Here is a 15,330-nt window from a genome sequence, read left to right as displayed (position 1 = left end):
TCACTCGTTCACTCACCTACTCACTCACCAACTCAGCCACTCACTCACTCAGCCACTCTCTCACTCAGCCACTTACTCATTCATCTACTTACTAAACCACTCACTCACTCATCCACTTACACTCAGTCACACACTGAGCCACTCACTCATCCACTCACTCAATCACCCATTCCCTCAATCGCCCACTCACTCAATCACCCACTCGCTCAATCACCCACTCGCTCAATCACCCACTCGCTCAATCACCCGCTCGCTCAATCACCCGCTCGCTCAATCACCCGCTCGCTCAATTACCCACTTGCTCAATCACCCACTCGCTCAATCACCCACTCGCTCAATCACCCACTCGCTCAATCACCCACTCGCTCAATCACCCACTCGCTCAATCACCCACTCGCTCAATCACCCACTCGCTCAATCGTCCACTTACACTTTGCCACTCACTTACTCTGCCACTCACTCACTCTGCCACTCACTCACTCTGCCACTCACTCACTCACTCTGCCACTCACTCACTCTGCCACTCACTCACCCTGCCACTCACTCACTCAGCTACTCATTCACTCAGCCATTCACTCACTTATCCATTCACTAATCCACTCACTCGCCCACTCATCCACTCACTCACTCAGCCACTCACCAATTCATACACCCACTAATCCATTCACTCATCTACTCACTTAGCCACTCACCCACTCATTCAGCCACTCACTTACTCATTCAGCCACTCACCCACTGATTCACGCACTCATTCAGCCACTCACTCGTGCACTCAGCCACTTGCCGACTTGCTCACTTGCTTACTCAGCCACTCGCTCAGCCACTCGCCCACTCATCCACTCACTCACTTGTTTACTTAGCCACTCACGCACTCACTCATCCATGCACTCACTCATCCACGCACTCACTCATCCACACACTCACTCACTCATCCACGCACTCACTCATCCACGCACTCACTCACTCACTCAGCCACTCACTCAGCCACTTGCTCACTTGCGTACTCATTCACCCACTCACTCACCCACCCCGCTCACTCACTCTCACTCATTCGTCCACCCACTCACTTGTCCACTCCGTCACTCACTCACTCACTCGTCCACTCACTCACTCACTTAGCCGCTCACTCATTCACTAGCATTAAGACTGGATCTTTGAACTTACCATACAGAAGCTAGTGCTGTAAAAAGGGGCATGTTCTGCCTTACCCTAACTCCGTCCCACTCTCACAGAATTCCCCGAGGGATACTGTGGTTGTACATATCTGCGACAGTCGGGATTGGAAGATTCTGGAAGACATGTGCAGCAGCATCAATTCATGGGAATCTTTTGAACACTGCGGCAATCCGCTCATCATTGCTGGTGCCCGAAAGACCCGAGCTGTTGTATGATGAACCCTTTCCAGGATTATGGCTGAGCTGCTGAAGCCCCATTTCTGACTCTTCTCGGTTTTAAAAGAAGAGAAAATTTTTAAAAAAGCTTTAAACTCCAAATTAATCATTGTAGGAAACAAGGGCCTGCTTTGCCAGTCTTCATAACCTTGCAAAAGGCATGACAAAGTTAAAAAGAGTGGGGAAAAGAAGGTAAGAAAGCCATGGAAAAAAAAGAGGGAATGTGCTTCAGGAAAGATAGAATGAGAAGATTGACCAAGATGAAAGGGCAATGTACAGCGAATAGCGTTCAGACAGAGAGTGTTGGAGGGTGGGTTTTTCCCCTGAGGTTCGAAGACAAATCACTTCTTACGGGGATGCTTCAAGTTGGCAGACATGTTTTTCTCTGTCGGATATCAGCACCTTCTCATCAGTGTGCCTGTAACATTAAGTGGCATGCAAAATCGGATATATTCCATGCCCAGACGAATGTCTCTTACCTTCACCTGCAGCAGTCGAACAATGACTTTTGTTTTTGTAACCACCTTTGAAGGGAGTGCAGTGTCCATGCTGGGCAGTGAAGCAAGTTAACAGCAAAAGAACGAAAGAACCACCTTGTATTTAAGTTGCAGGGTTTGTGTACTGAGGGTGTCCCAAAAGTACTGCCCATGTGAAAAACCAGTGGAATCAGGTGCCAATGGGTACCTGGCACCAGTCGGCAATAGTTGTTTCCGGCCACCGGGCAGTTGGCTTTTCCCATTCGGAAACACAAGTTGCTGACCAGCCACCTATCACTGGTCAGAACCAGTCAACTTTTCCCGGCTGATGAAACAGTTGTTGCCTGTTGTGTGTTTTTTTTTCGCTCCTCCTGGTTGAGCCCAACTTATGAGAGGGAAATATATAGCAAACCCACCCCTGTGCACCAGCATGATGGTGTGTGCAGTTGTCAAAAACTAGTGATGCACTGAAAGAGACACTGGCTGTAGCAGCAGGTTTTACATTTTAACTGGGAAAGTACAACTAAATTAAATGCTCCATTCCTCTATTCACAAATCTTACACATTTTCCACCTAATTCATCTCCAGAAATTATTGTTTTGTGTTAAGGCCTTGTACTTTATCTGAGACTTATCCTCTTAATTTCTTTTGTCACACCCTCCGCACTTAGTCCCTGGCTGTGGAGGTAACCGATGAAACACGGATAGGGAGAAGAAAAGGATTAGGCAAGCATTCATTCAAGTCTTTAGTCACAGCACAAGATCGACATCCAATAACAAGCAAGTGAGAGAGATAAAATGTAGATCAAGGTGTGGAACAAAGAAGGTGACAACAATTTAGCAGGCCTGACAGCATCTGTGGAGAGAACAACAAGTATTAATGTTTCAAGCCCTTCTTCAGAATGCCAGAGATCTCTCGGCGATCTCTCAGAAGAGTCACAAAACTCGAAACGTTAACTCTATTTCTCTCTCCACAGATGCTGTTGGACCTACAGAGTCTTCCCAGCATTTTCTGTTTTTGTTTCCGATTTCCAGCATCTGCAGTAATTTGCTTTCACCTTAGTGACAACAATTCACGTTAAGATGTGCATTTGAGCGGGTGCCTGTGACAGCATCCGACTTTATCAATGAAAGCACTAGCTTTGCAGCGGGCCCCGCTCAAACCATGGGCGTGGTCTCCAGACCGACCTCTCCCGGAACATCCCGGTGCTCCGGGTGCCAACAGCCAGGCACTGAACAAATAAAGATCTTGTCCTCTGGCCATGAACAGATCTGCCAGAATCACTCCCGTATCTCAATACCACCCAACAATTGCACTGTAAGTAAAATCAGGGGCAGATCAGTATTCCACAAGTAAAATTGGAAAACAGCACATTTCAATTAAGTTATTCAGTTGTTAAGACTCAGTCCCGGTGAATTGGCACTGAGGAGCGTTTAACCCTGCAGTCAGTACTGTCGTATTGATCTACTTCTGCACGCCGTTTGTAGCCACGATTCAGGTGATGCTCTGAAGATCAAGTAAAAGATTAATGACCTTGCCACCGGTTGGTGTGTGTAGGTCGCCGACTCTGTCTGCAAGATTGGGGAGCGCTTGAGAATGACTGTGCTTCAATGTTGGGGCTCCAGCTGGCACTGTTGCTGCAATGAGGAAAAATCACTAGTGACGTTCTCGATGCCCATTGCATCAATGCAAACTTATTTGTCGCGGTTATCCCAGCGCACGCTGGTTATTTCTGATTGGAGGTTGGTTAGATACAGTTGCAGTCTTCAACTGGCTTCACCTTCTTTTTCCCTGAATAAATTATTTTTGAAGTGTTGTAATCGCTTTTGGCTGCAGGCAAATGTAACAGGCAACAAACAGCACAGTCCCAAAATCAAAAATCCGGAGCCAGGGTCTTGTAATTAAAACAGGGCGGCTCACAGTTTCTGGCAAAGTTAAAGGAGAAATGGAACAGTGAATAACGTTCCATTAGTAGCATGTTCAAATGAGAATTCTGATGCTGGTAAGGTTCATTGGCCCAGGTTTTGTGGTTAAAAATATAAGAGCGAGGTCATCACCATTATTTAGGGGTAAATCAGACAACGTCAGGGGCCTCCACATAGAAATCAGGAAGTTGCTTTCTGATTTGCCCAGCTCCTCTACAGACCTCATTATACCAGTATCTCGCTGAGAGATCTGGCATTCAAACACATGAAGGCCATGGAGTTATTGGACTTCACCAATAGATGCCCACTCCTCCCCCTTCAGGTGCCATGCCCGAAAAGAGCATTGGCGACCAGGGACTTCCCATTGGATGGGCCCATGATTGGTTCTTGTCTAAGAACTGCAGTGGTTTGCCATTGCCTTCTGCAGTACGGCTGACTAGAAAACTCTCCCGCTCTTACTGCCTGCGTCAGGCTCATTGGAAGGATTTACAGGCTGATAATCAGCCTGTTTGGCCACTTTATGATCGCGCCTTCTGTAGCCACCAAGTCCTGAAGTGGGACTTGAACCCAGAGCTGCTGGCTCGGAGGGGATGCTGCCACTGTGCCACAAGACCTCCTAGGTACCCACTAAATATTTTAAGCAAATTAGAGCTTGCCCTTTCATGTGTCAGTTCATTTTTTAACAGTGTGATACGTCTTAATTACTACCTCCCGGGTCTGGAAATTTACCTTATAAGTGTGGAGTCCCGTTTCTTAAATTTTAATTATCGGTTTAGATTTAAAAACTTATTCTTTCTGTTCTTACTCCCATTTTTTTTTGTTCCCTCTCGTTATTTTGATTTCTGTACGTGATTTGACATTGAATTAACAATTTGAATTTGCATCTCCTTGTTTTGACTCCTCAGGTGGAATTTAATGCCCTCTCCTGTGGCGAGTTTGATGGCAGGAGTGACATTTAATTGGGTGGCGGGTGGGACCCCGAAGCCCTTTCTGCCTCCACCCCGATTAAGTCGGTGGCTGGAGGTTCTGTGGAGACGCACACTGCTGCCAATTGAGACCTATAAGTGGGCAATTAGTGCCCATTTAAGGGCCTCATCCCACCAGCGAGCGGGGGACTCGCCATGCAGGGAAGCATGACGATCAAACCCATGCAGGTTGATTGCATGTTCCTCGGGGGTCCCTCATTCAATGGCACTCAGTGTCCGATCAAGGGGACCCAACCTTGGGAAGGGGGGGTCCTACTGAGAGCCAGCCCTCCTGTCCTTGCTGCCAAACTGCTCCCTCTGCCTCGTGACTCCCCTCTCTCCATCACTCTCATGTGGCCTGGGATTCTGTGATGCTACTAGGCTACTAGGTGGTTGGCGTACTGGCAGCAGTTGCTGCCTGATCAATGGCTGCCCAGTAAAGTGCCAGCGTGTCACTGAATTTGGCGGGCGTTCCCGAAAAGAGGTGCTGCTGGGCTCTTGCCGGCAGAGATTAAATACCACCTCACCTAACTCTGCAGGAACTCTTCAATCTGATAGGTTGAAGAGACAGGCTTTTGTGCATCTTGCTCACACAGATCGAGATCTTCTGCAGAGGGTGCTGTGCAGTTTCAGACTCTCAGTGAGTCCGGGCGATAGCTCACAAATTGTCTGCTAGCTGCTTTGAATGGCGAGGGGTGTTCATTCATCACTGACTGCGAAACCCAGGTCAATATTGTTATTTACTACAGGTATTTGTTCAATCGAAGAGCATCTGAACTCTGAGAATAGGCAGATTAGATCATCACCCAATGAAATACCTATTGTAATCGCTTAACAATATGAAACATTAGCTTAAATACTTGATGTTGAATTTTGTTATTGATTAGATCTCATTAAGTAGTTAAGCATTTTCACTAATTTTAGAATAAGATGGATACACCAGCTTTCTTTTGGATGCTTAGCTAGAATGATTAGCTAGAATGATCAAGGTCATGTGAAAGAATGAACTGTTGCCTTTCATTCCATCCCAAAGCTATATTGTTTGCAGAATGAATGCTAATTAAAGAAATAAAGAAATGGCAGTTCATTCAGACATCAATAAAATGATTTGCATGTGTTCTTGAACCTATTTATTGAACTTGCTCCTGTTGAACCAAGAATCCCCACGATTACTCATAGTAACGCTTTTAATGGTCAGCTTTGCAGAGAATCAAAATCGGTGCCTGCAGGTTATTGACTTATCCTGATGATATTTGTATGAAAACTGTAAATGAAGCACTTCCTCAAGTCGTTCGAGCTGGCAAGGGGCAACAATTGCAAAAGTGGAAGTTTGCTGAGAAGGGGTAGCTTTTAATATTCGTATAACTTCGTCCCAGCATTTGCGAGGACATTTCTTTGATGTAAGCCCCCCCTGTCTCCATGGCAGGCAAGCAAGTCGGAATATTGTGAACCTACTTGCCTGAACTTGTAAAGCAAAAGTGTAGTGATGCTGAATTAAAATAATACCAAATAGATTTATTCTTGTAAATGTGCCTGGAGAATTCAGTGAACGTCAGTACTTTTCTATTCCATCAGAGCTGCCAGATATCCTGCAACTCTTGTGAAGGACATTGCGAATCAAACCTGAAGGGGTGAAAGTGTGAAGAAGTTTTAACATGTTGTCCCTCTTTTTTAATTCCTTCATGGGATGTGGACATCACTGGCAAGATCAGCACGTGTTGCCTTTCCCTAATTGCTTTTGAACTGAGTGTCTTGCTAGGCCATTTCAGAGGGTAGTTAAGAGTCTGTGGGTCTGGAGCTACATGTAGGCCAGACTGGGTAAGGATGGCAGATTTCCTTCCCTGAAGGGCATTAGTGAACCAGGTGAGTTTTTACAACAGTCGATGATAGTTTCATGGTCTTCATTACTGAGACTAGCTTTCAGCTGCCGTAGTGGGGATTTGAGCCTCTGTCCCCTGGGCCTCTGGATTACTGGTCCAGTGACATTAGCACTATGCCATCATCTCCCCTTTAGCGTACTCAGTCGATTAAGGCCAGTAGTGTTGGAGATCCACAGAGAAGGAAAGTTGCAGGTTTGTGCTGCATTACTTGATGTCAGCCAGGGCAGTCTCACCTGTGCCCCTAGAGAGAGAATATTTATAGAATTTCCATTTCTTATCTATCTATTGACCAGGGGGTCTTGTGGCGCAGTGGGTAGCATCCCTACCTTTAGGCCTAAAGCTCTGGATTCAAATCCCACTTCAGAATTTGATGGCCATGGAAGGTGCGCTTCCTGGCCAAACAGGTTGCTTATCAACCTGGTAATCATTCCAACATGCCTGATGGCAGGCGGTAAGAGTGGGAGAGTTTCCTTCTCAGCCATACTTCAGAAGACAACAGCAAACCACTGCAGCACTTTGCCAAGCATAATCATGGACCAATCCCATGGAAGTCATATGATCACCAACACCCTTTTAGGGCATAGTAGCTCAAGGATCCATTGACCAGGACATTGGCATTGTTGTTGTTATAGGGTGAATCGAAGTCTCTGAGCTTTTTTGTAACGCTGTGAAAAGTAGGTTATGTAGGGCGGGGTTCCTTTGGTAGTGTGATCGCCAGACCTGGCTAAGGATTGTGTAAGTGGCCTAGAATCCTGGTCTTATTGCACAGAGTTGAGCTTCCTGGTAGACAGGCTAGGTCTTTTGTTTGGGAGTCAAAGGCAGTGAAGTATTTCTTGCCTGTCCATACATATCTGTCAAGACCCTATTTGCTAACACAGGACTGTGGCAGCAACTCAGAAAGTTGGACGATGCCTGAAAGTAAGTTCGTTCTTGATGTGCTTGCACTCCTGAGGCTATTCCATTCTTACAAGGTCAGTGGAAATGTGGATCAGAAATTCAGGATGACTTAGTTTATTTTGTATGGCTTAGAAATATTGGGAACTGTTCTAGTTCCTCTTTGTTTGTACCCAATTTCTGACTATGCAAAGGGATGAAACTCTTAAGTATGTATGGTGATATCCAGAGTAAGAAAAATGCATTTGGTTTTGGAATCACAGAGCATCTACCTTGAGAGCAAAACAGAAGCTTTGATCTTGGGGAGTGCAGTGAGGTGCTTCATCATTTGCACTGCATCATTGCCATGGTGATACATTATATTCTGCTCTATCAGCCTTTTTTCAATGAAGGTCTGAACCCAATTGACTTGCCAACAGGAGTTCAATGCCTGGAGCAAGAGGCTGTGAATGTTGGACATTCTTGCCTTGCCCCTCATTGGAAGGTCTTTGGTGCACACAGCAGACGTGAAGTTGCAATTTTGGATTTTTTCACATAATGAGCTTGTCACAGAAAGCTATTCTTTCCAATTATAATAAAAATGAAGTTTTGCTCTGTTTTATTGAAGGCGTCAGTGGAAAGCTCAAGGGTGGGAGAGTTGTTGCTGTAGCAGTGGAACGTCCCTGTGATGTATCCAGGATTGTTTGCCTAACATTGACCGAGCCAGGGGAGTTGAGTTCAGTTTGTTGACAAAATCTTGGATGTTATTTTGAACTTAGTGTTGATCAGAAGTCGAGTATATCAGATGAGCAGAGAATGTCCTGTATTTGTGTGATTGTGGTTATTTTGTATCTGTCAGGGACAGATTTCTTCAGCTTTTCAGTATGATGGAAGGGTGTGGGAGTAGGGCTTTGTAGAAATTGGCTGATTTATTGGTTCAGAGCTTTCTCAGGCCAGAGGTATTGTAATTGCATTTCCTTAGCTGAGCTTTGAAATTGCTGTACCTAGGAGAGTTGGCAATGTGGTGGGGTGTTGCCTGAAAGAACACTTGGGACTCAGATATACAGTCGTCACCCATGTCCATGAATTCCTTGCTGATCTTGTGGAAGCCTGAGGCTAGTTTAACTTCTTCATTGTGAATTGCTGTCACTGTTCTTGGCCCAACTGTATACATATGGACATACAAATCAGGAACAGGAGTAGGCCATTCAACCCCTCGAGCCTGCTCTGCACTTGGTAAGATCACGGCTGGTCTGACTGTGGCCTCAACTCTACTTTCCTGCCTGCCCCTATAACTTTTGACTCCCTTGCCAGTCATGAATCTATCTAACTCAGCCTTAGAAATATTCAATGACCCAGCCTGCACTGTTCTCTGGGGAAGGGAATTCCTCAGATCATTGACCCTCTGAGAGAAAAAAATCTCCTCATCTCCATCTTAAATAGGAGTTCTCTATTTTGAAACTGTGTCCCCTAGTTCTAGTCTCTCCCACAAGAGGAAACATCCTCCCAGTATGTACCCTGTCAGGTTCCCTCAGGATCTTGTATGTTTCAATAAGATCACCTCTCATTCTTCTAAACTCCAACAGATGAAGGCCTAACCTGCCCAGCCTTTCCTCGCAAGAGAACCCCTTCATCTCAGGAATCAGCTGAGTGAACCTTCTCTGCACTACTTCTAATGCAATGATATCTTTAATTAAATAAGGAGATTTATAGGTGACGTGACAGGTGTGTAAAGGTGAACTGGCGTGCAGTAGTCAATGATGCATGTAGGCCTTAAATAAGTTGTACCAGGTTTGATGGATTCAGGAGAAACTTTTCATGGGTTTGAGTAGAAAGTTGTTTGTCCTTTTTTGGGTGCATGGTTTCTTTCATATTGGTCAAGTTTAGGTACATGGCTCTAGGATGGTTCTGCTTGAGTGCTCTGGATGCCAAACATCTACCCAGAAGTCCTCCCACAGAGGTATGCTTTACATTTGATGCCTTTTATAATGAGAATGAAACTGCCCTTTACCTTATCTCGACACTGTGGGGCTATCCAGAAACACCTTTGTATTTATATAGCAAAAACAAAACTACCTGGAAAAACTCAGCAGGTCTGACAGCATCTGCGGAGAGGAATACAGTTGATGTTTCGAGCCCATATGACTCTTCAACAGAACTAAGGAAATAGAGAAATTAGGTGAAAAATAAGCTGGTAGAGGGGGGTGGGACAGGTAGAGCTGGGTAGGCGGCCATTGATAGGTGGAGGCAAAGAAGAGATTGCCAAAGGTGTCATAGTCAAGAGGACAAAGGGGTGTTGACGGTGGTGATATTATCTAAGTAATATGCTAATGGGGACATTAAGAGTGGAAAGCAGGACAAGCTAGATGGCCTAGTGGGGTTGGGGTGGGGGGAAGGGATCAAAATGGGCTAAAAGGTGGAGATAAAACAATAGATTGAAATAAATTTAAAAAGGGGGTGGGGATGGAGAAGAGAGTTCATGATCTGTTTCGGATCATGAACTCTCTCCTCCATCCCCACCACCTTTCCAATCCCCATTTTTCCAATAATTTATAATTTAAAAAATATATATATTTTTCTTTTCCCGCCTATTTTTAAATTTATTTCGATCTATTGTTTTATCTCCACCTTTTAGCCCATTTCGATCCCTTCCCCCCACCCACCCCCACTAGAGCCATCTGCCACTAGTTTGTCCTGCTTGCCACTCTTAATGTCCCCATTAGCACATTACTTAGATAATATCACCACCGTCAACACCCCTTTGTCCTTTTATCTATGACATCTTTGGAAATCTCTTCTTTGCCTCCACCTATCACTGGCCCCCTATCCACTTCTACCTGTCCCACCCCCTTCTACCAGCTTATATTTCACCTCATTTCTCTATTTCCTTAGTTCTGATGAAGGGTCATATGGACTTGAAACGTTAACTGTGTTCCTCTGCGCGGATGCTGTCAGACCTGCTGAGTTTTTCCAGGTATTTTTGTTTTTGTTTCAGATTTCCAGCATCCGCAGTATTTTACTTTTATCTTTGTATTTACATAGTAATAGGTTAGGTATTTTCCCAGAAGTGACTGAACCATGAACTGGGGTGTGGAAAGCTACACCATCCAGATTCATGGTTCAGTCACTTCTGGGAAAGCACCCAGCTCTTTAGTATCTCCGAGCTATTTTCCAGATTTTAGCCCTTTTTCCCCAGCTTGCACAGTACCTCCAGGAGCTCCCGTCTCCTTTTCTGCCAAACAGAAAAAACTGGCCTCTTCCTCGTGGAGAAGGGTTCCTAGAAGTGTGCCTTGCTGATGATAAGAATCCCTGTGAAACTTTTGAGGGGGGGTCGGCGGGGGAGGGGGGTGGGGATTGCATGTTGTGGGGGCTTGTGGTTGTGCAAGATGTATCTTTGTTGTGTTGACTATTTAAAGTGAAATTTGCATTTTTATTGAAAGTATCATTTGCCTGTTAATTCATGTTTAATTTACGTTGGGTCTGATTTCATGTTACAAAAGGTGAAATCGTGTTGGTAACGCCTTCCTTTGGGGGGGTCATCAGTAAATTAGCTTTTTTTCTGGTTTATGTCTTTTCCACGGGGATTGCAACAATGTCCATGTGAATCTTGTACAGTGATGGGGAAGGTGAGAGTCTTCTCACTGTGGGGTGGCGGGGGACTCTGTTGTTATGCGACTTAGTGGGAGAGGCTAGATATTCTTGCTCTCCAGGAAGTGTAGGCCGCTTGGCGACATTGAAATGTGGTGGCTTTTAGAGCCTCACTGGATACGTTATCCCATGTTCTTGATCATGAAGTGTATTTACCTCCTCGAGGAGGTAAAATGTGCACTCGAACTCCGACTGGGACTGCTGGTTTTTCTACGTCAGTGTTTCAGTATCAGTACTTCCAAGAGGTCCCTTGAACTGCGTTGGTATTTGCAGGATGTCCCCGGGCATTGCCAGTGTTTGGTGAAGGTTCTCAGGAGTTTGCCTGCACTTGTCCGAATCCACCGCGGAGAGGTTTGAAAACCGCAACTTTACTGGGCACCACTTAATGCTTCTTTGGCACAAGCTACAGACCTGAAGATGGAGGATAGCGCAATGATTTAAACATTATTAGAAAGCGTGAAAATCAAATGAGAAGGAATTCTTTGAAACGCAACAAACTTTATCTGCAGATCACACCACACAAATCAGATAGTGCCATTTTGTTTTCGAACTCGGACACAAATTACGGACTGCTGTACTGTTCCACGTCTGCTGCATAAATCCATCGTTTTTTATATGGTTCAGAGGTTCTTTTAGAAGTTGCTTTGTTTGTGGAAAGTTTTGCATACGTTTTAATGGCCCAAATACAATTCAATTTTATATCCTACAAACGCTCAGTTAGTTTAGAGCTTTAACATGTTTGCAGATTAATGATGTTTAAATTGCACAAGTCCAGAAATTATTGATGTCTTACCTTGTAAATCAGGATACTCTGATTTTATTAGTGTTTTCTTTCCAACATTGCTTTCGATATCAGGTATTTGCAAGTTTAATAATGTATGCACTGGGCCAATGTTGAGGTGTTTTTGCCTCTTCTTTGTATTCTGTTTTGTTATTATTGTGTTGGAATCTGGGCTACCGAGATTAACTAATGCCTTTTTTGTCAGCAAAGAATGTTACTGTATTGGACACAGCTAAGCCTTTTAGAATTGACTTTGTCACTTACTGTTGAAAGGAATTGTGTAAAGTTGCAATTTAACTGTAGACTTAACAAAATACTGGAAACCAATGGACACCCATCCTTCCACAGTATTGTCTAAATATTAATGCTTTGTTGAAATACACTCTCGGCATTTTAAGATACCCCATTATATTCAGAAATTGTGTTGCACCCTCTTCTTAAGTCTAGATACTTTTCAGGGCTTTTTGTGATATAGGTTTGCATTTTTTTTTGTTAAGTGTGCTGTTTTTCTTTACTCCCTACACAACCCACATCAATTCGGCATTGTCCATGAATATTTTGAAATTTAAGCCATGCTCCCGGCACATTCAGAGGAGGTAAATGCAAGTTGTTGTTCCATTTTGCAAATCAAGAGCTAAACAGAATGGGGTTCACTTTGGCAATCCTTTTGTCACAATAACCCTAACTTTCAAAGCTTCTAAGACATATCTACTTCGTGGATTTGAAACTCATCGGAAATATTTTGGTGAAGCATTAGTCACCCTCGATGTTGCATTGGATAACCCCCTTCAAACGCTTGTGAGCTTTGGCCTTGTAAATCACACGATGGCCAAGCAGATTATTTCCCTGAAGACTAAAAAGCCTATAGGTTACCATGTTCCCAATTCCCAATCCCACATAATTCTAATTTTTGAGCACATTTGTTTCTCGTTTTAAGTGGCAAACATTTACACTCTGCACACACTGCTGTCAATAATAAGATCATGGACTGATTTTCATTGGGTTTGGGGGAAGGCCCTTCTAGGCACTTGACGCGTGCAAGACCTGCTGGGTATCACGCTGTGATACGGGGTGAAAATGAGCTGCGAGTCTGAGAACCATCATACATGGCTTTATGATTAACTAGCAGGGTTGATCATGATTTTTAGATCAATCTTCAAGTGTAATTTACTCCTCTGAAGGACACAAAAGACCAGAATATATTTTCCAATTCAGTATAATTTATTTTTTTTCACCGTTTGTGAGGGCCTTTGAATAATTCTTAGCGCTCTGAGTTAAAATGCGGCACATTCTATCTCATTGCAGCAGCCTTCAAAGCCTCTGCCAATGTGATGCCTTCCTAGCCCAAGTCTGACGACGGTTCAGTGTTATTTGCTATGTTTATCTGCAAGGATTTTTAATATACTGTACGGATTAACCAGATGAAGTGAAGAGACTTGCCCTTTTGGAGCTCATTGGACAGGCTGAGAGATCTGGCACTCCCCCATACAACGCTATCTAGGCTTTCAGTGTAATTGCTTTCACATGTGGACCATTATTTGTAAGTCATATAATTAATCCAATTATGTGCTCTTTTTCTTCTCTTTCTGCAGAGTGTCGAAATGAGAGGCTTTTAATAAGTGAATTTTCTGGTTGTCAAATCAAGGGGAAGGTTCATTTGAAAAAAAGAGTGCTGCAAGAAATTTTAAGAGCTGCGTGGATTCCTGGCACAATGCTCTGAGGGAGAGAGAGACAGCGACTCATTCATCTCCACACAGATCCCGAAAGCATGTCAAGTTTTTGACCTGTGAGCAGCGACTGTGGACTTGACCAGCTGAAGATGCGGCCATGGACTGGCTCCTGGCGGTGGATTATGTTGATCCTTCTTGCCTGGGGGACTTTGTTGTTCTATATAGGCGGGCATTTAGTCAGAGACAGCGACCAGCCGGATCGCTCCAGCAGGGAACTGTCCAAGATACTCGCAAAACTCGAGCGTTTGAAACAGCAAAATGAAGATCTGCGGAGGATGGCAGAGTCACTGAGGTAGGTAGGAGGTGGGAGGAGTGGGGGAAGGGTCACAGTGCGTCAGGGGCTCCAGTTGGTGGCATTGCCGACAACGGCAGACTGAATTGTGTTAACTTATTTTATAGATGTATTCATAATGACACTTGTTGGTGAGGTCGGCGACTTTGTTGAAATACCCATTTGACATCAGGCAATAATTTATATCTCTTAAAACAGAACGTGGAATGGATAGAATAAATATATTTTAGGGTACGCCTTCTTGAGGTGCTGCTAATCTAAGGATAACCACCAGATTTTGTGGTCGGTCTAAACTGTTTTAGGGAGTGATTACAATGATGTACTCTATTAATTAAGGAGGGAAGGAGAAACCAAGTGCACTTGTTAGTTTAGCATAATTTATGTGGAAGTTACTAGAAACTGTTGCCAGGGACAGTGAGACTGAGCACTGGATGACAAGTATGCAGTTGGTCAGAGAATCAGCATGGAGTCATAAACAGTAGGTCATGTCTGAATAAAGTCATTGACTTTCTTTTTGAGGGGATGAGAGTGTCTATGAATATTGGCGACATGGGTTTTTGACAAGGTTCCGCAAAAGAAACGATCTGAAATGAAACCGCACACAATTCGGGATAACCGTGTGGCACAGGTTAGTCATGGGTTTGAAGGTAGGAAACCGAGTTTGGACAAAGAGAACACTCTCTCCTCAGATGTGACGACTGGTGTTCATTAGAGATCTGCCTGAGAGCTTCAGCTTTTCAGCATGTTGTATAAATTTGTAGATGACACTACAAGTTACAGTGAGTTGTGGCTAGACAGATGAAGTTATGGTGGAACACTGATGGGTTAAGTGTGTTTGTGGGCAAAACCATGGCATATGGAGTTCAGTGTGGGAAAGTTTGAAGTCATCCTCTTTGGATCCACAGAAGGCAAATTGGAATATTATCCAACTGACGATTGATTAGGATTTGTGGGGAAGTAAAAGGAATTAGATGCCCATGTACACGAATCACTAAAAGCTAATGGACTGATACAAAAAGTAACTTAAAAGTCTAATGTAACGTGGTCTTTATTCAAGTGGTTTAGAATACAAAGGGCGAGATTTTCCGGCCCTTCCTGTTAGATCTTCCGGTCCCGCCAAAGTGGGCAGAGATTTGAATGGCTCAGCACCTCCGCTGTTGGGAGGACCCAGGACCCGAAACTCCCGGCCAAAGAGGGGAACTTTATGCTTCAGGTGTACAGAACTCGGTCAAACCTCACTTTGGAGTGTGGGGCTTAGCTTTGAACAGTTCACCTGGAGAAAAATGTTGGCTTTGGAGTGAGTAGAGCACAGGTTCACCAAAGTGAAAGGGTTAAGTTGTGAGAACATGTTGCATGTTCCATTGAGTTT

At 44.3% G+C, this 15,330-nt stretch overlaps 1 protein-coding gene across 8 annotated transcripts in view; it reads left to right on the top strand.

Moving 5' to 3' along the window:
- The window catches only part of LOC121292720 (alpha-(1,6)-fucosyltransferase), a 748,838-nt gene that overhangs the window by 527,538 nt on the left and 205,970 nt on the right, over positions 1–15,330 (top strand). For all 8 annotated transcript variants that reach the window (XM_041215043.1, XM_041215035.1, XM_041215036.1 and 5 more), the window contains one exon: positions 13,532–13,961. In XM_041215043.1, coding sequence (XP_041070977.1) covers positions 13,759–13,961 — 203 coding nt within the window. In that variant the 5' untranslated portion in view covers positions 13,532–13,758. The remainder of the gene's footprint in view (positions 1–13,531; positions 13,962–15,330) is intronic.

This window comes from Carcharodon carcharias, chromosome 20, assembly GCF_017639515.1.
Source record: "Carcharodon carcharias isolate sCarCar2 chromosome 20, sCarCar2.pri, whole genome shotgun sequence".
Taxonomy (NCBI): Eukaryota; Metazoa; Chordata; class Chondrichthyes; order Lamniformes; family Lamnidae; genus Carcharodon; species Carcharodon carcharias.
Note: the sequence above shows the minus strand (reverse complement) of the source record. Positions and strands in the feature narration are given on the sequence as shown.